Here is a 23,025-nt window from a genome sequence, read left to right on the forward strand (position 1 = left end):
CTGTGCATCCCCCTCACCAACAGGAGATAGGAGTGAGCTCAGAAAAGAGCCGCAGGATGGTCGTGGCTAGAGGGTTCAGTTGGTGGGGAAATGCTGAGTGCAACGTGCCTGGCTTGGATCTTGCGTAACAGATGAGTAATGGGGAAGGAGGCTGGGACAGACAGAGGGTGTGTGCATGGAGGAGCCAGATGAATCCTTGAGGGTGGTACAAGGAGCTGAACTGTCAATGAGAGGGGGCTGGGAAAGGGAAATTCAAAGTTGAATATCAGGGGGACTCCCTGCCAGTGAGTCTGTGTTAGCAGGGGGAGAGGTGTGTCCCGGGGGCAGTAGGAAACCCCTTTCCTTGGGATATTCAGAACCAGACTGAACACATCACCAGGAAACCTAAGAAAGGGAACAAGCCTGCTCTGGACCTGTGGGAAGGGTTGGATGAGCTAATAAAGCTTCCCAGTCTCAATTCTCCCAACCTAGTGGTGTTTTCCAGCTCTAGCATCCTGAATCCAGAAAATGCTTGGCCCATTGGAGTTGGCTAATACTATGAGGTTATCAAAGTGTTCTCATCCTCCACTAAATTAAGCCAGGGAAGAGGGGGGCCTTTGTTTCCCGGGGGGTTCAGGCTGGGGTGTGGTGGGAGTGAAGAGGAGCTGAGAACCATGGAGTAGGGATATGGAAGTTTCAGTTTTCAGCTCTCAGGCTTGTTTGGGTTTTGTCCCTGTGAGGTTATAATAATCTCATTTACAGCCCTAACAGAGTGTTGGTGCAGCTTTCTGCCAGGGAATTAATTGTGCTGTGTACACTCCCTATATTTTCCTAGTCGCACTGGTGTTCCCCAGGGGCAGGGATTAGTCCACAGCTATTGTGGTGGCTGTGTCATTACGGTGGTGCCCAGAGGCCCCCGAGGGAAAACCCTCTTATGCTGGGCACTGAACATAACCAGCTGTGTAGCTGCCCTGAATTGCTTGTGATTTTAAACCATGTGTAAATGCCATTGGTAGCTATTGATATTGAAACTAGCCCCAGCTGAGTTCTGCTCTCTGGGGTGGGAAAGGCCACAAAGTGCAAAATCCCTTTTCAGCATGTGCTGTTGAAGTAACCAACCAGCTGTTTGCAAGCCCTCTGAAGAGAGGAGGAGGACTTGTGGTGCCTTAGAGACTAACAAATTTATTTGAGCATAAGGTTTCGTGAGCTACAGCTCACTTCATCGGAGGGTTCACGCTGGTCTCTTGTCAGTGCTGAAGTCAGGACAGGGGCACATACTGAATGGCTGTTAAACCCCTTAATCTTCTACCTGTGCTAAACTCTGCTGTGGTAACCCCTGACACGATGATTCCCCCAAATGCAGTGTGAGCTTGCAGCCCATTCTCCTGATGGCCCTTGGTGTTTCGCTCCCAAGGCTGGTGCCATGATGTGGCCACAGTGGAAACAATTCTTCACAGCTAAGGAACACATGGAATTCCATCTGTCTGGAGTCTCAGATTCGTAGAGTTCAGCGCCTGAAGAAACCATTAGATCATCCAGCTTGACCTCCTGTATAACACAAGCCATTAAATTTCACCCAGTTACCCCTGTATAGAGCCTAATAACTTGTGTTTGGCTAAAGCATCTCTTCCAGAAAGGCAGCTAGTCTGGAGCTGAAGACGTTGAGATGGAGAATCCACCATGTCCCTGAGGAGCTTGTTCCAGTGGTTGATCACCCTCCCTGTTAAAAACTGGGGCCTTATTTCCAATTTAAATAATGTCCAGCTGTTAGCTCTTGTTCTGTCTTTCTCCCCTAGATTAGAGTCCCTTAGTATCTGGGACTTTCCCCATGAAGGTACTGACACATGGTGACCAAGTCACCTTTCAGTTTGCCTTGCCTGGCCCAAGGTGCGAGTTGCTGTGTAGGCCCTTCTTCTGCTGTAGCTAGTTGAAAATGATCACAGCCCGTCTGACGCACTGCCTCGCTGGGATTCTCCAGTCCCCTGTTAACAGCGAGAGCTCCGGCCACAGCTCGTTCTCGGCTCCAGGGAGGAGAGGAGGGGGGTTATGGGCAGGCAGCAGGCTGGCCAGGAAGAGTAGCCCCGCGTCTGTTTGTATCTGAACAATGGTGTTTGCATTGTCCACTGTCCCATCTGCCACCACAAAGGAAGGCACAGCCTAGCTAGAGGGGAAAGAGCCACGTGGGCCATCCCTGTCAGGGCGTCTCATGTTTTGGGGGGACTCCTGGGCTCCCCGAATGGGAAGCTGCTGTTACTGTACATATTTGGGATGATGCACTTAGTGATCATGGTTCTGTCCACATTGGTGCCACTAGCTGAACTGGTCTCTGGCTCCAGGCCCTGTGCTGCTGAGGGCATGTCGTGGACCTGGAAAGCCATTTCAGTGACATTCGGAATCCAGCTGTAGGCTGCCGCTGTGGCGGCTGCCGCACTTGGTCACTGACGAGCAGGCGGGGTAGGGAGGTGCGGAGAATGGGCGGGTTGTGGCTGACACAACAAAACTGTCTTGCTGATGGAATAAGGCCAGGAGTCGAGTCTGCCGTAGGGCTTCCTGCGGGGCCACTCTGCGGGTCAATTCTCTGGTAGGATTTGGGGATTGGCGAGTCCTGCTTTGGCCTTCGGTGAGTCACTGACTCCGTGAAATGGGGTAATACAGGCCTGTCCGGCTGAGAGTTTTAGTTAATGCCTGTGAGTGCTTTGGGGCTGTGATGCTCTAGAAATGCAGAGACGTGAACAGGGAAATATGCTTTGCAGCCGTTAAGGGAAGGAGCTGGGGTCTCAGGGGATCACACTTCTCAGAGCAGCGCGTGCCTTCCAACTGCAATGCGGTAGTGAACTGCTTAGAAACAGACGGCAGTGATAGCTCCCCACTTGTGACATTACTGAACTGCAGAAGGGGCCATTTGAGTTCATGGAGGACAGGTCCATCACTAGCAATTAGCTAAGATGGTCAGAGATGTAACCCCACACTCTGGGTGTCCCTAAACCTCTGACAGGTTTCAGAGTAGCAGCCGTGTTAGTCTGTATCCACAAAAAGAAAAGGAGGACTTGTGGCACCTTAGAGACTAACAAATTTATTTGAACTTATGCTCAAATAAGTTATACTCCTAAACCTCTGACTGCCAGAAGCTGGGACTAGACAACAGGGGATGTGTCACTCGATAACATGCCCTATTCTGTTCGTTCCCTCTGAAGCCTCTGGCAGTGGCCACTGTCAGAGACAGGACACTGGGCTAGATGGACCATTGGTCTGGCCGTTTTTTTGTTCTTCTCTCATAGCTCGGTTCCTTGTTGACCCAGCCTTTTAATGTGGAAACACCTGCTTCCTTGCTCTTCTCATTGTTTTGGAAGCATGTGAATTAAATGTTTGTCCGTGGGTCCTTCGGTCACTGCAAATAAACATGTTTCTGCTGCTGCTCCTATGGCTGCTGCCTGTGTGCAGGGAGGTGTGGTAACTAAGGTTATGGCCCAGAACAACCAGTGTGTCCCAGGCCAGTGTTTTGCCATCACAGAGCCATGCGGATGCATTACCAAGACCTGATGAATCGGCTTGGGCACTTTGCTCCAGCACTGGGCAAGGCTGGTTATTCAGTTAGCTGCAGCTGCTCCTTGTAATCTGAAGGTTCATCTCCGGAAGCAAAGTGCAGTAGTGCTGAGGAGGAGGTGTGGAGCCAGCTGGGATGCGGCATTTCCGCCCACCGATTTATCCTGAGTGTCATCTCTGGCCTTTGCTTTAACGCTTCCTGTGGCTGGACGGGTAAGCGCCCATTCTCAGGATGTCTGTTTTCCATCTGCTCAGGCTGGCTTTTGTTTGTTCTCGTGGTCAGTAGGACCAATAGGAATTGTCTCCCCCAAGCAGAGGGTTAGACACAGTCCAGGTCCCAGGAAAGCTGGGCAGCACGTTGTCTTGGGATGTGGATCTCTGGAATTGGTGGCAGAAGGATGCATAGTACCTGGGGATTGTAGACTAACTCGCTGACCGAAGTGGAGCCCTCAATTCCCAGCCGACCAAGAGGCTTGTCTTGAGCTTGGCCTGGAAAGCTGCAAAGAGGACTGGCCACAGGGGGTGACAGAGGTGACTCCTTCCTGGAGCTTCTCAAATCAGGTGCTCCTCCCAGTGGCAGTATGGCATGAGACAGTCCTGGCCCCTAGAACTGTTGGGGTGTAGATGGAGCAGCTCCACAAAAGCTGGTGGCTTGGGCTGTGCCAGCAAGGGCAGAGATAGTGGCAGGCTGGGCTAGGAGCATGATGTGGAGTTAGCTGCTCCGTTCTTGCCGACTGTTTCTTCTCCGCTCCTAGCTGTTTGTCCCAGGGAAAGGGGATGCTGAAGGCAGCTGCAGCCCAGCCCACTGCCAGGACTGTAGTTCTGAGTGCTCTGCTCAGCGCTTTCTGCTGTCCCTGGAGCACTCGGGCTGGAGCGGGGATCTGAGCTCTTGGACTCTCCTGCAGCCAGAGCAACAAGAAGGTACGATCTGGTCCCCCTCGCCTAGATGGAGCTCTTCACGCTCGGCTGTGGTGTGTGGTGCTGACAGAGCTCAGAGCCGCGTGTGCCCCCGCGGCGAGTATGGTGCCTGTCCCTGAGGAGCTGAGACTAAAGCAAGGATTTTGGCTGCCCTGTTTCCCAATTGCTCCTGGAAACTGGGCCCCTGGTGTCATCCACTCTCCTGTGAGGTTAGTGCTTGTTGCCATGTCTGCCACCTCTGTGTGCAGCTGGTTCTAGGGATGTCGCAGGTGCCTGGAGGAGGCTGCCTGATGCTCCTGCAGTGAGCAGCCCAGGAGCTGCCCAGCCCCGTGCAGTGAGGAGGAGACTCCAGCAGATGCTTGGGAGCCCTGCCTCCCTCCTGGCTGATAGCCCAGGCTGTTCTGCTGCCAGCCAGTCCTGTCCATCACAGGCGGTTAAGAACCTGAGGGGCAGTAGGGAGAGTCACTGCTACTGAAAGAGTGCTGCTGGGGAGCCCTTACCGGTCGCTCTGTCTTGCGGGAGGGGAGGGCAGCTTCCACCCCATCAGACCTGCCACCTGTGCCACCTTCCATGGCCGTGTGGGCCTGTGCCTTCCCCTGCCACACTCCCAGGGTGCAGCCCCAGCCTGGGGGGAGAGACCTTGGCTCAAGCAAGCCCAGGAGGCTCTGCCTGTTCTGTTTGCAGTGATGCTGACCCTGGGGGCACAGGGAGCTGAGTGAGGCCCAGGAGCAGGGGGGGAGTGAAACAGAGGCCAAAAGGTCTGGTTTCTCCAGTCACGTCAAACCTTGCTAATGGGGCAAAAGACAATAAAGGCCCCAGCAGGGAGTGGCCCCGGCATCCCTTTTTTGTGTGTTGTGGAATATGCATTTTCTGACTGATGTTGGTTCTGCATCAAGGAACTACCTCAGGTTATGCTGATCTTTGATTTTCTCCCTCCATTCAGCCTGCAGTGCCTCTGCTGAGTTTGCCTGCACCTTGGTGTGAAACTGCAGGGCCCTCAGGCAAACAGCCAGCAGACTTGGCTGAAATCCTGCTTCAGAGCTGGGTGGTTTGCCACCCTTCCAGTGTTGCTGACCCCGGACATTCAGGAATCATGAGTCAGGCCCCCCAGTGATCATGAGATTTTAAAAAATAACGAACGTTGGGCTGGCTGTTTGCCTTCTGGTGTTTGAGCCTTTAGGGATCTTCCCTCTGCATCCACAACAGCTAGAGACTTAAAATAAAGTGTTGAACATTATTTATGCTCACACTGGTGGTGATCCAGCCTATGTGTTCCATGCCTGCCTCTGGGGTCTCAGTGGGTATATCTACATGGCAGCGAGCATCCCAGCCCAGGTCAGCTACTGGCTGTGCAGACCTACTCTGTGGTGCTCTGCTCTGCTGCTAGCCTGGTGGCAACTTCCAGTTCCTAATGGAGGTGGTTTCTGTTGAGCTGGAGACGAATGACAGAATGCAGCATTCCTGGAGTGTGTTATTATCTGATACTGCCCCAGACTTTTCCACTTCCAGAACAGGGCAGAGTTTTGCTCAGAAAAGCATAGGATTTGCATCTGAGCAGAGTAAAAGTGGCTACGAATTCTGAGATGTATCCTTGTTTGTGCCTTCACAGTGAGTAATAAATATCTTTACTAACCACCTCTCTCCAATATTTGCTTGGCTGCTTTCCCAGAACGCTAGAGACTTGAAGGCCTCCCCCCACCCTTGGGTCACTGTGGCAGGAAGACTTGTCACCTCTCGGACAGTTCACAATTGAGAAGCATTTTGAAACTGGATTGGCTTGGAAAGCTGACAGTCACAAGGAATTAATCTGTATGGGTTCTGGTGCATGCTTTGCAGCCTGTAATAGGAGATGCTGCACACACATGTTAATGCCTTTGTTTTGCTAATTGCTTGAGATTTTTTGACTGCGGTATTGGGGTTAGCACAGGGCCAGCAGCACCTGGGTTGGGTGGGCTCAACAATTAAGAGTAATTTTGTTCCTGAATAATGTTGGCAGCGTTCTCTTTTGGAACATACGGTTTCAGGAAATTGAATCCTGTTGGGATTCTTTGCATGGAAAATGCTTAGAATGCTCTCTGGCTCTCAGTCCTGGAAAAAGATAACTCTACATGGCAGGGAGTGCTAAACCTCCTCATGCTTCAACTTTGGGCGAAGATGTTATGGAAACTTTCTCTAGATGTTGAATCTGAGACATGTATCTTCAGAGGGTATCTTTTTTCAAGAAATGGGCAATGCTGTTGGCAGATCTCATCTAGAAACATTTTAAATCTTTCTGTACCTAGGAAGAACATTTCAAATAAAATAATATAGATCTAGAATCTTTGCTTAGTGCCTTCAGATGCAAGGCATTGCAAGCATCGTCACAATTGGTGGGGTGGGGGTGGCTGTTTGGCTACTTTTGGGAACACAGGAAAACAAACTGGAGACTACTGAGCCTTCTGGATGTAGTTTGGAGAGAGCTGTGCTGAGATGCAGCAATCATTTACTCTTTTTTAAAGTGTAAATTTAACTAAAATAGCTTGTAGTTGGATGCTCCCTGCATGAAGTGCTCTCTGCTCAGAGGCACAGTTAGGAACGTGCAGAGAATGGGGAACGGGATGAGGGGATGTCATGTGCAGGAAGCCCAGGTTTTGTTAGAAGCATCAGAGAATGTACAATAGGGAAGAGCTCTGGAATAGCCGGGGTGAAAGTAAAATTTTAAACTTACCGGTATGGGGGCCAGCTCCAGCCTCCACCCCCCCACCCAGGGGTGGGGCTGGGGGTCAACATCCCCCAGCCAACCCTTCCATGCTGCTTGGCCTGTGCCACACAGAGCTCCAGTGGCAATTTAAAGGGCCAAGGGCTCCAGCTGCTCCTTTTGCTCGCCTTCCCCTCCCCCCACTGGCCCTGTTGGCCGCCGATGGGGCCGCAAAACCCGTAAGGCGGTAGGGGCTGGTACCGGCGGCCACCTTTTACCGGTATGCCTGTACCGCCTTACTTTCAGCCCTTGGAATAGCAGAGATGAGAACTGGACGATGACTCATCCTTCCCAAGTCTAACTACTTTGGTCCTGCAGGAGTCCCTGGGTAACTTGCCGGTGTCTCTACGTGGAAGGGTCTGGAAGTAACTGGTTGGTTTTTAGGATTAGAAATTTGCTGATCGGATTTACAGCCGCTTGCAAGCTGGAAACCTTTACAGATCAGAGTTCCTGCAGAGAAGCCCCACAAGATGCTGTCAGATGTGATGCTGTTAAAAGACCAGGGTGATTTCAGTTTGTCCCTAGTCCCTTGAGTTGTGCTGTGAAGGTCCCTTGGGTCAGGTTTTGCAGAGGTTTTGTGTTAACAGTTTGTATCTCTCAAATAGGCAACTTTCTTTAACTTAGAGGTCAGACCATCCCAGCCTGCTTCAGAGCAACTTCTGTGACTCCTTCTGAGGGCAAAGTCTATATAGTTTCCTGGGCTCATGCGCTTCACCCACTGGAGCAGCTTTCATCAAAATCCCTCTTCCTTGAGAGCAGCCACCTGTCTTGCAAGCCCGTGCAAGTTAAATGCTACATTCCATTCTTCCAAACGGGTGGGTGTATTTGACAAATACCTGTTCAGTGCTGCGCCTGGCTGACTAGGCCCAAGGGAGAGGTGATGTTGGCTAGTTCCTTTAGCTTGCCTTCCATAGGTTGTTTCAGAGGTGGAATAGAAATTAATTGTTAATTGTATCTGGCTCTAATTGTAATTACTCAAGGACCAGTGACACACCTTAGAGACCTTGGGTCCCAGGACTGCAGTCAAGCTGCGCAGCTTCTCTTAGGAGCAGTTTGAGGTATCCGTTGATGCTTTTCTCTCTGTAGAGAAGTGGCTGTGAACTGGATGCCTCATGTTGAGAGTTAGACCCTTGCTAAGTTGAAGAGAAGACATTTGCTGTCTGCTTTATGCCTTGAGCCCAAGAGCACCTATAAACCAAGACAGTTCTGAGCACAGTCATGAGCTGGCATGCTGCGTTGGTACCCCCGTGGATGAATGTCATGCGGGCATTGAGCTGGTGATGAGGAGACAGGAGTAGAGAACTTCATTTGAGCAGATGTGCCATGCAGTGGGCAGCCAGCCCTGCAGAGCGGTGAAAGCTTGCTGGTGAGTTGCTGTTGCTTCTTAATCAAATACCCCTCCCAAGGGCTTCTTCCTCAGCTCTTCTGCAAATGCCATGTAAACTGTGTGGTTGGGAAAGGCCTGGGCATGCAGGCGTTTCCTGGTAAGTGTACCAGCCTTGCCAACTCCAAGCATTTGAACAATCGTGAGTTGGGCCTCAAAAAAAAATCTTGAGGGTGATTTTAAAATCATGAGACTGAAAAAATCAGTTGGGTCAGGTGTTTGAGCCGTCGGAAGTCATGTTATCAAGCTTTTCTCCACAACCAGGAGGGCTAGGAACTTGGGGGCTGGGATTGTCACGTAATCACCTGACTACCAAATAGTCTTTTTAAAAATCCCCAAATAGATTAGTGAGATTCATGATAAATGGCCAGAGCTGGCAGCGCTGTGCACCTCTCGTGATAGTTCTTGGTTGGATGCTCTTTCCTCGGGATTTGAGGTGCCCTGAGCCCTACTTGTTGCTGATCTTTTGGCCCATGTGGCTTTGCCTTTTGCCTGTGTGGGCTCATTCCCCTTCCCTGGAGCACACTCTCCTCTTTGCTGTTGTAAATCGTTAGGTGATGGTCGGTTGTGCTGAAATCCTTGGGAACCGAACAGAAACTATGGCGCCTTGGTGCCCACAGCTATGGGGTGTCCAGTGCGTTCAGGCTTTGTGGTGCTGGCTCAGCTTGATGGCTTGTGTCGCAGCCTCCCTGGTGTTTCATGAGAACTTGCCTGTGAATTCCTTTAGCTTGACATAAATGCTGCAGTGTTTTGAATGCAAAAGCTAACTGGCTGGGGAATGGATCCTAGTGGGACTGTACAGTGAGACCTGGCTGGGCTAGTCTTCTGCTGCTGAGTTACTGAGTCTTGGGTAACTGTGAATCTAGGTGTGCTAGGGAGGGACTGAGGTGGTTTCCAGCATAACTGTGGGGCCACAGGCTCCTTCACTTAGCCCCAGAGCGTAAATACATGTGATCTGTGCCTCCTGCCTTTCTGTAGCTTCCCCAGCCAATGAGATGTGGAGGGGCAGATGTAACTACTCCTACTACTTCCTGTTGGGAAGAGAGGGCCTGATGTAGGTGCTGCTGGGGACAGACCCAGGCTGGCCTGTTGTGAAGTGCAATGTGTACTGCAGTTTGTGGCCCTTTGCCCTGCAGACCAGGCTTCTCCAGGCCACGCTGCTCCCTCCTTGTGGAGCACCGAACGGCTGGCAGGGTGAGGAAGTGAAAACCTACACTGCGCCAGGGGAATAACTGAACCCTCCAGCACCCTGCTGCCAGGCCCCTTGTGGAGCTGTTACTCGGGACGTGTGGGCAGAGGGACGCAGAGCATTAGCCTGTGGAGCGCTCTGCCCTGTGAATGGCCCATTGTTCCCTGTGCCAGAACGGCTTTCGGGCCTGTGTTTTGGGAGCTCTGATAACAGGAGTGATTTCAGCTGCTTCGCTGGCCAGTCCTGCCTGTGAATTGTGCGGCATGGGGGGCTCTGCCCCTGCACTCTACCTTCCCTGCACAGCAGGTGTCAGACCCCGATGGAGCAGAATCTCTTCCTTGGGATCTGGGGATGGCTGCACTTGGTTCTGGCTCCTGTGGGCTCTTGTGTGGCTGAGAGCATTGCTTTCCCTAATCAGCTACTGGATAGGGTGCTGGATTCTCATTCTGTAGGCTCCTTCCCCAGCAGCCCTGAGCCCTTTGGAGGGGGGTGTGATTGCTCCTGCTGGCTGTTCTGAGTGAGGTCCCTGATTTTGAGAGCCTCTCTCCTCTGCTGCAAGCAGCTTTGTGTTGCTGCTCCCTGCACTCCTATTACTGCTGCCCTGGCCTGCCCTGCCACCAGCCTAGCTGGTTCCCGGCTCATAGGTGTCTACTCCCTACATTTGGCTGGGTTCATGGTGTGGTGTCCAGGGGCGGGAGCAGGGAGTAAAGGGCTGTTCTGCCAAAGTTTTTTTCCCCCAGCCCCAGTGTCTTACTGCTACGGCCTTCCCTGTCTTCTGACCCCAGGCCCTGGGAGTCCACTCCAGGTGGTCTCAGGGTTGGCTTTCTGTGACTCCAGCCAGGCCTGTGCCTGGGAAGCGAGGGCTGTGTTATCGTTGCGTGGCAGCCATGGCCACTGAGGGGGGGTTGGGGGGCACGCTTTCCTGCCTGCTAATCGAGCTGTGCAGACTGGGCTTGAGGAAGGATGGCTCCTGGCTCAGGATGTTTGGAGACAATGCTTATTTATAGCTGCTGCGCGTGGGGGCGTGGCTGAGAGGAGGCCTCTGCATGGTGCTGGACAGGAGGGCTCCTGCCAGGGCTCTGGCTGCGAGTGGCCAGGCCAGGGAAGGGCTGCTGGCTGGGGCAGCTGGGCAGCATGGTACCGTGGTGAATGGTGTCGGTGCCTGGGGCGATGGCCCTGATATAGGGCTGTGTGTGTTTGGGGGAGACGTAGGTACAGTGGCAAACTGTGGTTGTACCTAGAATGCCTTAGTTTGCACTGCAGCACGCTGGGCTCTTGTCCAGCCCTTGATGCCTTGGGCAGGGGGCAGGTGACGAGGCTTCCTTTATTTGCTACTCCCCTGCCTCCACCTCCTTTTGCATCTCGCCGTCACCCTGCTGCTGCAGGAGCAGCTTCCTGTCGAGTCTCGCTCCTGGCCTGCTGACACCAGGGAGGGGAGAGTGTGCTGCATTAGGGCTGCCATACTGTACCATGAGCACACCCCAGATGGGCAGAGGGGCCTGCTCCCAGGGACTGGGGGCAGTGCTTCTTTCACTCGCTTAGCTGAGTGTACTCTGAATGGCAGGGTCTGTGTAGGAGCCGTCTGTGCGGGCAGAGGACCCTGCTGCATGTGCTCCCCCTCCTGTTGGGAGCTGGGTGCTGTGACTTTCCTAGGTTCAGCCCCGGCATCTGAGTGCTGATATTTCCATGTGTGGAGCATTGAGGCTGGGGCAGGCTGCTTGTTGGGGTTAGCACAGACCCCCAGCACAGTGGGGTTACCTGGTGCCATTCATGTTAACGATGCATTGCAAGCGGGTGGTTGCCGCCTTGCTCGGGATTGGGAGTTGGCTTGGTCATGTCTTTGCTGAAGCAGCATGCTGTGTTTTCTCCCCATCAGGACAGTTTTGGAGAAGGCGAGAGCCGGCACTGACATCCCTGGAGATGGGCAGCATCAGCCTCTGCTAGGTGCAGCTGCCTCTCAGCTGGGGGAAGGAAGCTCCACTCTGGTGCTGGCTCTGTGTGAGTGCAGCAGGGGGTGGCTGGGACATCAGGATCTCTGCAGAGGGGTAAGTTCCACTATGCATCTGTGCAAATGCTGAGTCTCTCACGACAGCTTCAGTCACTGCCTGAGGAACTGTGTGCTGTCATGGCTAAAAAGGAGCTGGTTTTGCTAGTTCCAACAGTGAGCTGCCTTGGCCAGTGCATTTCTCCTGCATCTAGCACCACTGTTGGACACCCCTTTTTTCATCATGCAGCAGGCACAGCCTGTTCCTTCTGCAAAGGGAGGGTCAGCAGCCTCTGCTCGGAGCAAAACCCTGGCCTTCTCCCTTCAGTGCATTTCTGCATATCGCAAGCGCCAGTGACTACTGCAAAGCCAGTTGCCAGAAGTTTCTGAGTGTTGTGGTGGTGCAGGATGCCCTCCTGAGAGCTGATCTGTCCAGGATGGGGAATGTAATTCAGGATGCTAATGCACACACAGTGTAAACCTTGCTCTTGGCTGAATGTGCTGGGGTACAGAGCCTGTTGCTTGCGAGGGCAGCAGGTGGCTCGCAGGGGTAGCGAGATAGTGGGGCAAACAGGTTTATGATCTGCTTCTCGCTGACTTAGTGCCCTTCCTGTCTGCAGTTCTGCCAGTTCTTGCAGGTGCTGAGTCAGTGAGGATGAGGTGGGTTTCATAGCAACTGGGAAAGTCACCGCAGATTGTGCTGATGAGATCAGAAACAGTGGCTTCCAATGCTTCGTAGCATCACTTTCTGCCACTGAGCTAGGGGACTTCGTCATGTGGGCTGTGATCTGAACACAAGCCTGAGCCAGGACCTTGGGGCTCTAGCCCTATCTCTGACACCTGTGCTTGCTGTGGCCTTGGACAAGTCTCTCCACTTCTCTGGGTCAAGGTTATCATTTATGCAGTGGGGACAAAGCTGCCGCAGAGGGGTGTTTGGCCTGTTACTCCGTGGAGAGCTACCACGTGCTGGGGGCTCCGCTGGGACCTCGATCAATGTGGCAATGCTGCTGCACATAGTCGCCATGGCCCTTGCACTGGATTAACACCTAGTTAGGTTTCCATATTCAAATAGCTCAGGGGCTCAGGTCTCCCGGGGATAGGCAGAGGGTAAATACCTGGGCAGGCAGGCAGACGGCAGGTGGAGCTGATCCTGGAGACTCCTCTCCACGTTGTGCTCTGATATTTCTGGCACATGGGAGAAGGGATGTGGGAGGATTTGGCCAGACCCCTCTCTGCAGGGTAAAAAGGCAGATGTGGGCACAAGGCTGATGAGATCTTCATAGGCACTGACGCTGCAGTAGTTGCCCAGGAAATGTCTGTGCTGCAGTTCTGCCCAGACCTGGGAGTGCTGTGTATGTACAGCCCAGCCTGACTTGCAGCCCTTCCCCTGCACAGCAGCCCACCTGCTTTTCCTGCTGTCAGATGGTGGCCAGAACCACCCAGGCCAACTTCACTTATGTCTGTGGTCAGGATTTCTGTCCTGAACAGTGTCACCCAGCTAGAGCCTGGGATGATGGTCTCTGACTGGCCTGTGCTCTGGGTCTCTGAGCAGATACACCATGCCAAGGGGTTGTTGGACAGAGTAGGGTGTGACTGACCAGCACAGCACTGCACTTGGAGCGGCTGCTTCTCCTCATTCCCCCAAAAGACACCATGAGCCACCTTGCCGCTTCCCTGAGACCTAGAGTCTCCCCAGTGGCCGATCTAGGTCAGGTGTGGGCAGGTGGAATGTTGAACATGTTCCTGCCCAGCTGTGGGGCAGGCGGGGCACATCTGGCGGGAGGTTTAGTGTTGCCAATACCTGGGCCTGTCTGCAGTCAACGCAATGAGCCTTTTTGCTTTCCTGTGTCAAACCGTAGCAGCCCTCCGATCAGGGCTGTCACTGGCTCACTGCAGACTGGAGTTGGGAAACTCCTTGTGCTGTACCTGTACTGAGCTCTGTCTCAACACCTCCCCGCACCAATGCAACTCCCCTGGCGGGAGCTCCAGCACACACAAGATGCTGCAGACCTGCTCTGAGCAGGGTTAGACGATGGGGTCGTGAAAATGCTGCACCAGGTCCACTCTGGAGCTCTTGCTGGTGTTGTCTTCAGGAGTGCTGCACAAGTGCTAGCAACCATGGGCAATGCCCTGAGAGAGCTCAGAGAACTGCAAATCATCAGCCTGTTTCCCAAGCACTGAGAGCAGCCAGTCCGTCTCCTCCCCTCTTGCCATGCCCTATGTTGGTGGGGAAAATCAGGGAACCTGGCATCTCTTACAGCAGGTGTTTAAATCTCTAGTTTGGTGGGAGAAAGGGATTTTCAGGAGTGTGGTGAGGTGTGGGGAGACCAGTCTTCAGCACTTGGTGAGGAGGGTCAGCCCTCGGAGAAGGATTACTACTGTGCCCTCATGTTTGCTGCTGAATGCTTCTCTGTTGGGGTGAGTTGGTGCCTTCTGCCTTGGAGCTGGACTAATGGATGTTCTCTCTCTCTTCCCTCCCCTTCCCTAAGTCCAGGGCTGAATTAGAACTTGCTGCTCGCAGGGCTGGTGTCCAAAGGGATTGTCTGTGTTCTGCTCCCTGACTGGAGCCTAGCAGGAGCGCTGGGACTCTGCACCATCTCGCTGCGTGTGTGGCACGGGAGGGACTAGGCGGGGCCTGTGATGGGGCATTTGTGAGGATTCAGGCTCCTGCCATGCACCCAACAGGGACCCCAGATGGTGGCTTTTCTCGGTGTGCTGTGCAAACGCTTTCCCGCAGCCACTGCCGGAACATCAAACAGAAGATCTCCCAGTGGGAGGGGAGGACTAGAGGGGGCTGCAGCGAGGACAGACAGCAGCCGAAGGACTTTGGGGTACAGTACGACCATGGCTGTGAGGCTCTGCCGACGGCCAAGCCACGGGGCTGTGGAAATGACGGAAAGGCAGGGCTGGCAAACTCAAAGAGCTTGGGCCTGGATTTCAGGGAAAAGGGCAGGAACCATTCTCAGAGTGAGGGTGACAGCAAGAGAGATGGTGATTGCAGTACCTCGGAGATCCTCAGGCCCAAAGTGCACACAAGCTGCCTGATTTCCCGAGCTGAGGAGAACGGAGGCTGGCGGGGAGGCCTCCTGGACCCAGAGCAGATGCTGCCACCAGGGAACTTCTACACCTCACGAGGGCTGTGGAAGAACATAGAAGCCGTTCCTCCTGACAAGGTCCTAGCGATGGCATTGGAGCTGAAAAGGAAAAGAGAGAGCTGTGGCTTGACAGAGAGAGAACTATATGCTGGGGGAGAGGAGCCTCTCAATGTGACAGAGAGGAGCTTCGAAAACATTTACTCAGAGGCTGAGGGACAGGAGACAAGGCCTGCTGCCATCCCTCCCCCGAAGCCCCGCAGGACTTTCCGCTATCTGTCAGAAAGGGACCAAGCCAGCTCCCGCAGAGAAAAGCCACTGGAAGGCCAGTGTAAGGACTCCCCAACAGGCTCCTCCCATGAGCCCGAGCACAGAGAGGCAAACGGGAAAATCAGAGGGAGATCCAAGAGGTAGGTGGCTTAATTCTTATTTGCTGTTGTATGCACGGAACACCTGCCTCCTCGGCCTCTGCTGAGCAAGTCCCTCGCCCAAACCAGGTCACTCAGTGACCCATGAGAATTACTTTGTTTCTAAAGGCCTCACATGAATTGCACTTTCAGGTGAGACCTTAAAATCCACAGAAGTGATGGTAGCTCTGCAGTTGGCCCTTCTTTAGAAGCGTAAGGAGAGGGGTATGTCCTGGCTAAAATACCCCCTCCCCACCCTGAGCAGTGCATGACTCCTGTGCACAGACTGCCTGGTCCCTAGTACTGCCCCAAACAAACCTCATCCCAGAACCCTGAAAGCTGACTTAGCTGTGGTGTCCAGACCTCAGCAAAGCCGGGTGCTGCTGCCTGCCCTGCGCTTTGGGATATTTCCCATGGATCATGGGCTAATTCTCTCCTCCAGTGAGGAGCACTGTTGCTCTGTGAGTCCGACATGACTCCAGATGGTTGATCTTTTAGTTGCCTGGAGTTTGGGGCCATTACTCTCAGATAACCACCGTGGCAGCAGGCTGGGCTGGGCTGCCCACTTGGATGCGGGTCTCAGAGTTAGACAAGTAACTTAACATATAATTTGTGTTAGCCCTCTGCTAGTTCTACAGACGTAGGAGATGGTGAGGTGTAGCCATCTCTGGGTAAGCAGATAAGCATCCTGTGGAGGGGCACGGAGATGGGGCTCTTGGATCCTCCAATGCTTTCCATAGTATTAAATGTGTTGCAAATACTCTGGGTTTTTAGTGGCCTGTCTCTCCCTTAATGCTTTGATGACTGACCCAGACTGGCTTTGGAACAAAGCCCCTTACTATTCATCCTTAGGCTTGGCAGAATTAGATTGATATCAGTAAATGTCAATAAATATTCATATCACTGGTCACACACAAGCTACCAAAAGAGTATGAACATCAATAATAACAAAATGTACAGATAAGCAAAGTAGGGAAGTGCTGCTTGAGAATTTGTTAGTTTGATTTCAGGATGTTTGCTTGGTATATTTTGACATCTGATATTGACAATTTGTTTTAAAATTATAATGCTTTAACTTTCTGAATCTCAGTGCCTGCTGTCATTAAGTAATTATCTGGCCCCCCCATAATTTCCCACAACTATGAAAATTTAAATTGATACAGATCTAGAAAAAAGCTTAAAATAAAGGTGTCAAAACTACTAAAAATAAAAACGGAATTCTGCCCACTTGTGCCTGCCAGGATGCAGATATGTTGTTTGTCAGAGCTAAACCCCCCAAAGGAAGCCAAGTGTCGGAATTAGTCTGCAGAATGACTAGGCATCTTCCAGGAAAGACAGTCCTCTGGGTCAGACTCTGTGTACTGTACCAGTCCCTGTGTCTTTAACCAGGACCTCCAATGTCAGTTGCAGCCCCCTGCCCTGCCCCCCAAGTCAGAGTGCTGGGGATTGCACCACCAGGGATGTAGGAAGGGGGCAGTGCAGGATTCCTTCGTCCAGACAGCAGCACTCCGGGTTCCTGCCCTTGGCTGCGCTACCTGGACAGGGCTTCAGCACTTGAGTCTCTGGGCAGGTACCAGCTGGGAGTGCAGTTCCTTGGCCCAGATAGTCCAAAACCACCCTTCCCATTTATCGGGCCTACAAGATCTTCAGGGGAAACAAACATGATTGGATTGGCTGGAAACCAGTAAATCACTGGCCTGGCATTGGGGGCCTGGCCAGTTCCTAAGCCGGCCTGGGGAGGTGGTGCTGGTGAGTTCAGCGGGCAGGGCCTCGCTTGCTCCTGACATCTGTGATTTACATCCCTCTTGAGAAGAAACTACTAGAAAACGTGCCGGTCTGCTTTCAGGAAATCCTTTGAGTTTGAAGACATCCAGGGCTTCCGCAGTCGGATGGCAGCCACCAGCTCCCAGAAGCTCCATGAGGAGCTGAATAGCAGCTCGGGATCTAGACTCTACTACACACAGTCAGAAGACAACATCTACGAGGACATTATCTGTACGTGTCTGTGCTCTGACGGGGATGTTAGCAGGGGCAGGGAGGGGCCTGTTCAGGTCGGGAAGTGTTTGGATTTCCCCGTGTCTGATTGCTGGGTGGGATGGAAGCAGGGCTAACCACTGGCAGGCTTTCTTTAATGGCACCTGGAATAGGACTGAGCTGGGCTGGATTCAGCTTTCCTGTAGATGCCATGGGGTGCTTTATATAAACACTTGTGGAAAGAATTGGCTGCTGTCTGGAGGTGCTGATGGCTGTGGTACTGCAGCAGCAGGTAGCTGGGATTTAGTGGGGTCCCTATGCAGGATCCCCACACCCACTGATACTGGAGATGGAAGGACTTTGGGAGCCCCGTGGCCATCTTGCAGCATCCCCCCGCCCGCTCCCCATGCTTCATTAGTCCCTTACCTGTTCTCTCCAGATCCTGCTAAGGAGAATCTGTATGAAGATATCAAAGTGTTGCCTTTACCATTGTGGAGGGTCCCATCAGCCTGGAAGTTACCACCCCCAAAGAATGCCTTCAAGCCTCCCAAGGTGAGAGTGAGTCACAAGCTGGCTGTGTTCAAATCCACGGGGCACACCTAGCTTGTCCTGACTCCAGAGGGCCCAGGGCTGGGATCTGAAAAGCAGCTGTCTCGGGGAGCTCAGCTACAAAACTTGAATTATGCTCTACTGTCAGGTGGCTGTCAATATCCAGGGCTGGACACTCTCACCTGGTGCGTAAGGGATATTTAGTGCATGGAAAAATAAAATATTCCTTGGGCAGAAGTGCCTGGCTATGAGGTGAGGTGGGCAGCTGCCAGGCCTCGTGAAGGAAAATGAGCTTCCCCCTCACGTGCCCCTCTTCTCCATGCACCTGGAGTTGCATCTTTCATGTGTCTTCAGTCGCCCCTGGTTTTGTTGAAAATTATGTACATCAGCAATAAACAGCCGTGACGCCTAGGTCACAGGCAGAGGGATCCACAGGGCTTCCTGTTTCCAGCATGAATAATGCGTGTCCCTGCTGAGTCGTTGTCGCACGCTGCGTCCCACGTTCAGGTCTGGGCAGCTCGAGCTGTTTGTGAATTAAATGCCAGGTCAGCCCTGAGTGTGTGTGGTAGGAACAGAGTGGTGGGAGCTGAGATGCTGTGCGAGTTAGGGATCTCATTTTCCCTACAAGCTGCATATTAATGCTGGGCACTTCCCATCCTCAGAGGACTTTAGACATTAATAAGGCCTGCGGGGCAGGGCAGGACTGTCCCTTTAACAACTTCACCTTGCCCGTGACAGGCAGCGTAGGCTCTCTCCTCCTCTTTAGGCCTCTGGGTCCCTTCTGAGTGGGAGTCTCCAGGTTCCTTCCCTGCTGAAATACTCACTAACCTCCAGGTCCTGTGCCCTCTTTGCAGCTGGAAGGGGCTCAGGAGCTGCTGCGATATGCGTTCGTATGCCAGAGGGGATTGCTTGTGACACCCTCTGGGGCTGCTTCCCAGGAGCTGAGTGGAGCACCCTGCTGAGCCCCTTTGTAACCTGGCCAACAAGATGTTTAACTCCAAAGCTTCCTTCACACCTTGAGTGTCTTATCCTGTCCATTCCCAGCTCCCTCCCAAGCCTGCCTTCCTCCATCGTAAGACACTGGAGTTGAAAGCTGCCCAGGCATGCCTGCGTGGGAAGGACACGACCCTGCCCGTCACGCTGACAGAGTGGAAGCTGTTCCGAGCAGGGGACGCTGCTGGTAGGAAAAGGAAGAACCTTCCCCAGGTGAGACTTGCACGTTCTGCTCCTGTGTGAATCCCTGCTTCTTGTGTGGCATTTGTGACACTAACACTCCACCTTCTCTAGCACCTTAACGCTTTGCAATGGTCCTGGAGCCCCTCGGCCCGCAGATCAGAGCTTATCTCTGCTCTCCAGGTGGGCAGTGGAGACACTGGGAGGGGACGTGGCTTGCCTAGGATCACATTAGGCTCTCGCAGGTGGTAGAGGGGGGAATAGAACCCAGGAGTTCTGACTCCCAGTCTGGTTTGATAACCATCCTGACAGCATGAGTCTGCAAACCCCACGATAGCTGCCCTCCCACGTGGATGAACTGGTGCATTGGCATGTCAGTGCAGAGCCGGGGGGTGGGGGGAGTGACTTCCTCCCAGCCTTGGGTCCCAGGGAGCACTGGGGTTTGACTGGGGGATTGCTTTACAGGATAGGCATGTGCTGAGTGTTTTGTGGCATTAGATCTACTACTTACCTGTGGTAGCACCCGCTGTGTGCTGAGCACTTTCCAGGCATGCAGGGAGGACAGTCCCGGCTTTGAGGAACTTAGTGTATGGACAAACAAGTGTAGTGGTCGGGAGCCAGAGAATACCCATGGGGAGTTTCTCTACAAGTGAGCGTGACTCACGTCCGTTCCATTAAACTATCTGTCGATTAGCTCTTTCGGTGTAAGCACTTACTGTTTGGTTGGCAAGGCCTGGAGCGACTCTGGCTTTCTTGTGGGGGCTTGTTGCTCAGTTATTTAGACGGTTTGTCTATTTTCCTCATCTAATGTTAATAAAAGCACCTTGGCAGCTGTTCCATGTTAAAAGCTGCTGAACAGCTCATTAGAAATGAGCCTGTTTCATAACACTTGGGTATCGTTCTCCCTGCCGCTCCCTTCTGCGTGAGTAAGGGACACACACCTCTGAGGGCGGAAGCACAAAAGGGATTTAAGTCCACTGTCATGTTGGAGAAGTCAAACTTTGCTACAATTCCTGCCTGTATCTGCTTGGAATATTTCTAAAAGTTTGTATTAATTAAAAAACCCTAAACCCAACTCCATATCCAGCTCTCCTGAGCAATGCTACAATAACAAAACATAGCACATTGGATGGAGGGAATATCGTAGCTACTGTGGTGAGTTACCATTGGTTAGTGGTTTGAGCATGGGACTCCTGAGTTCTAATTCTAGCTGAGAAAACCCTGCTGTGTGGCTCTGGGAAAGTCTTAGGCATCAGTTAGTTCTTCTGTAAATTGGTATATTTACCTACTTGGCAGGGGACTGTGAAGTGGAGTGAGCTGCCTGCGAAATCTGTAGAAATGTTAAGTAGTAATACCCCTTTTTGTGCATACAAAGATTATTATAAACACCCTGCCTGGCAGCAGGGAGCATGGTGTCAAAAACTATGAAAATGCCATGATAGCAAGTAACCTTTTTCTGGGGTTAAGAGGGAGGGGAATAGTTCCCAAAAACCCAAACCTGTTCCAAAAATCTGGGAGCAATTTACATGCAGGAAGCCTACATTATTCTCCCGGCACTCAAAGGATTCAGCCGGGATTGCGAGAGAGGCTCAGAACAGGCAAGAAAAGAATTTCAGTCCAAAAAAGCCAATTCTTTCTCGAGCAATAAAAGCAAACTTGCTGCTTCAAGTGTTCCCAAAACCTCACTGGTGACTGAAATCTGCAAAATTAGGAGTAATAACAGAAAACCTCTAGGTGAGAGTAACAGAGGGAAGGAAGCCTTCCGAAGTGAAACAGCAGCTCCTCTGAAGGGCATCTCACTGCAGTCTCACTGCATTAACAGAACATGTCTGTCACTGCCCGAGAAAACCAGAAGCAGATCAGAAAACGAGGCAAGCTTGAAATTCAGCCTAGTTCATGGAGATGGGGGATGAGGGTTTGAGCTGGAGAACAGGTTCTGTTGGTGGTGATCTTTATTTTTATGCAGTGTGTGTGGGGACAGAAATAACTGGGCCCCACCGTACTACCTTTGCTGGGAGCATGAATGGATTCTTAACACTGGGCAAGAGAGAACTTGACCTCCCCACTGTGTTTAAAAAATAAATCGCCCTACTCCTGAATCAGAAATGCCAGCAGGCTCCAACATGAAGCAACAAGGAGCTCCCTCCAGTCCTGCCTGGGTCTTGGGGCACACAGTGCCTTAGGATGGCAGTGGAGATGCCTTTTAACACCTTCAGCGCCAGGGGTGCCCATTTCCAGAAATCCTTATGGGTCTGGTATTAGCAAAGGCCCTAAAAAACAATTGGATCAACAAAAATCTAGCTGCTTCTGCTCTGCATGTTAGAATGCTGGTGCCTTTCTCTCTTTTGTTGCTTAGCCCACATACAGCAGTGGTAATGTTCAGGTTTCTTCTCCCTGTAGACTGGGCCCACCCGGGCCCCTGTGGGGCAGACGCAGCATTCTGTCCCCTCTGGGCATGCTAGAGTATAGAAAATGCTCGTTTTTTATAACCGTTCAGCTAAGGAAATGCCTTGGGGCAGGCCCCGCGTCTGTCGTGGTGTTACACACACAGCAAGTAGAGGTGAGTCCTAGAGTGCTTTAGAAAACATAACTGGGGTCTCAAATTGTCAGTGCATTCTGTACAATCCTAGGAAACTAGGCCAAGCTACGTTGAGGAGCTCTGGCTGGGCTCAGAAAGGATTGGGGTACCTGTAGTTGCACAGAGTTCTGGATCCTTTGCAGAAGGCTTCCTGGAGGCAAATCCTACAGGATGCTGCTGCTAGTTCCTTTATGGGTGGTTTGTCTTGTTCATAGCCTCAGACTTCCCTGTATCCTAGGCCCTGCTGCCTGTGCAGCCTGCTTGATAAGCCAAATATACAGCAACTAGTCTGCTGCCAGAGCACAAATGCTGCTTGTTTCCTTCCTTCTCCAGGGTGCTCTGTATGATGTCTCCAACTGGCTCTTGTTGTAATTATTCAGTCCTGTTAGACCTGTAGAGTGCCCAGTATCCAGAGAGTTGTGTTAACAGCATTGTGACCATAACTCTTTAGCAAGGGTTCTGCAAAGCCTTTCCTGAATGTGGTTACATCTGCTGAAGGTCTTCTGTGTGCTTTGCTGTGTCACTGCCACCTCCCTCCTCTTGTGTGCATGTGGCCTGTATTAATGTTTGCTTTCTCTTTGGATTCCAGCTTGTGTTAAAAATACAGGAGATCTTTGAGTCTAAACGTGGGAAGAAGAGGGTGAAGTTACTCACTTATACAGGGAAAGAAGCTCCTCCAGCAAAAGGTATGGAGACTGCCAGCACCGTTCTCTTCATTACATAGCACACATCTGACATGACAACGGACATGTCTAATTTACAACACACCACAGTCCTGTCAGCATAATGGGGGCTTCATACTGCAGCTAGTGCTCAGCGAATGAGTGAACTTTACCACAGCGGTTTGATTTTCAGAGGTACTGAGCTTCTGCATCTTGCACTGACTCTGGTGAGAGTTGCTGGGTGTTCAGCACCTCAGCAAATCAAGCCCTGTACGTCTCTTTAATCCAAGTTCGATAGTGTTACATATAGAAGATCCCTTTCTGTGTCTGAGTCTTCAGTGCTGGGGTAGCTCCATGCTGAGGTGTTAAAGCTATTTGTTGTGAGGAGGGCACGTGTTGCTCTCTCATGGTGCTTTCAGGTGCCCCTTTGGGGAGGGACACTTGGGGTCTAAAGCCTCTTTGGTTTCCTAACAACTTTAAATAAAGAATACAAACTATATCCAAACCTGAAGTGTTGCTAACTCACCTAGAGGGCTTAAATACCTACTCAGAATCTCCATGCCTGTCTATATCTCCCTGGAAGTGGTGGACCTGACTTCATCTCTGATGTTCTTTGGGATTTATATTATTACTATCGAAGGGCTGCTTTTGCTGAGATTTCTGTAATGAACAAAGTGGCTAATGAGCAGCCCTACGTGGTGTAGACTTAAGGGAGGTCTTGGATGTGACCCCTTCGGCAGCCATGGGTGTCACCCACCTTACCACTGCAACTATGATTTTATGGAAGCCTTGTTTCTTATTTCAGGTGAAACCAGTGGGAATGAAAGTGAGACGGAGAATCTGCCGAAAAGTGAGT

General features: G+C 52.0%; 1 protein-coding gene across 13 annotated transcripts in view; it reads left to right on the forward strand.

Moving 5' to 3' along the window:
• DENND2C (DENN domain containing 2C) overlaps positions 1 to 23,025 on the forward strand; it is a 47,544-nt gene that overhangs the window by 7,600 nt on the left and 16,919 nt on the right. For 8 of the 13 annotated variants that reach the window (XR_012155838.1, XR_012155839.1, XM_073320193.1 and 5 more), the window contains exons 2-8: positions 11,627 to 11,795; positions 14,229 to 15,236; positions 17,080 to 17,228; positions 17,647 to 17,759; positions 18,801 to 18,962; positions 22,097 to 22,193; positions 22,975 to 23,019. Coding sequence is in view for 11 of the 13 variants with exons in the window: in XM_073320193.1 (XP_073176294.1) it covers positions 14,407 to 15,236; positions 17,080 to 17,228; positions 17,647 to 17,759; positions 18,801 to 18,962; positions 22,097 to 22,193; positions 22,975 to 23,019 (1,396 nt within the window). In the remaining 2 variants the exon portion in view is untranslated. Of the gene's footprint in view, positions 1 to 8,263; positions 8,544 to 10,759; positions 10,963 to 11,626; positions 11,796 to 14,223; positions 15,237 to 17,079; positions 17,229 to 17,646; positions 17,760 to 18,800; positions 18,963 to 22,096; positions 22,194 to 22,974; positions 23,020 to 23,025 lie in introns of those variants that run through there. The other 5 variants (XM_073320187.1, XM_073320191.1, XM_073320189.1 and 2 more) reach the window with 4 other exon arrangements.

Source organism: Lepidochelys kempii, chromosome 21 (genome assembly GCF_965140265.1).
Source record: "Lepidochelys kempii isolate rLepKem1 chromosome 21, rLepKem1.hap2, whole genome shotgun sequence".
NCBI lineage: Eukaryota > Metazoa > Chordata > Testudines > Cheloniidae > Lepidochelys > Lepidochelys kempii.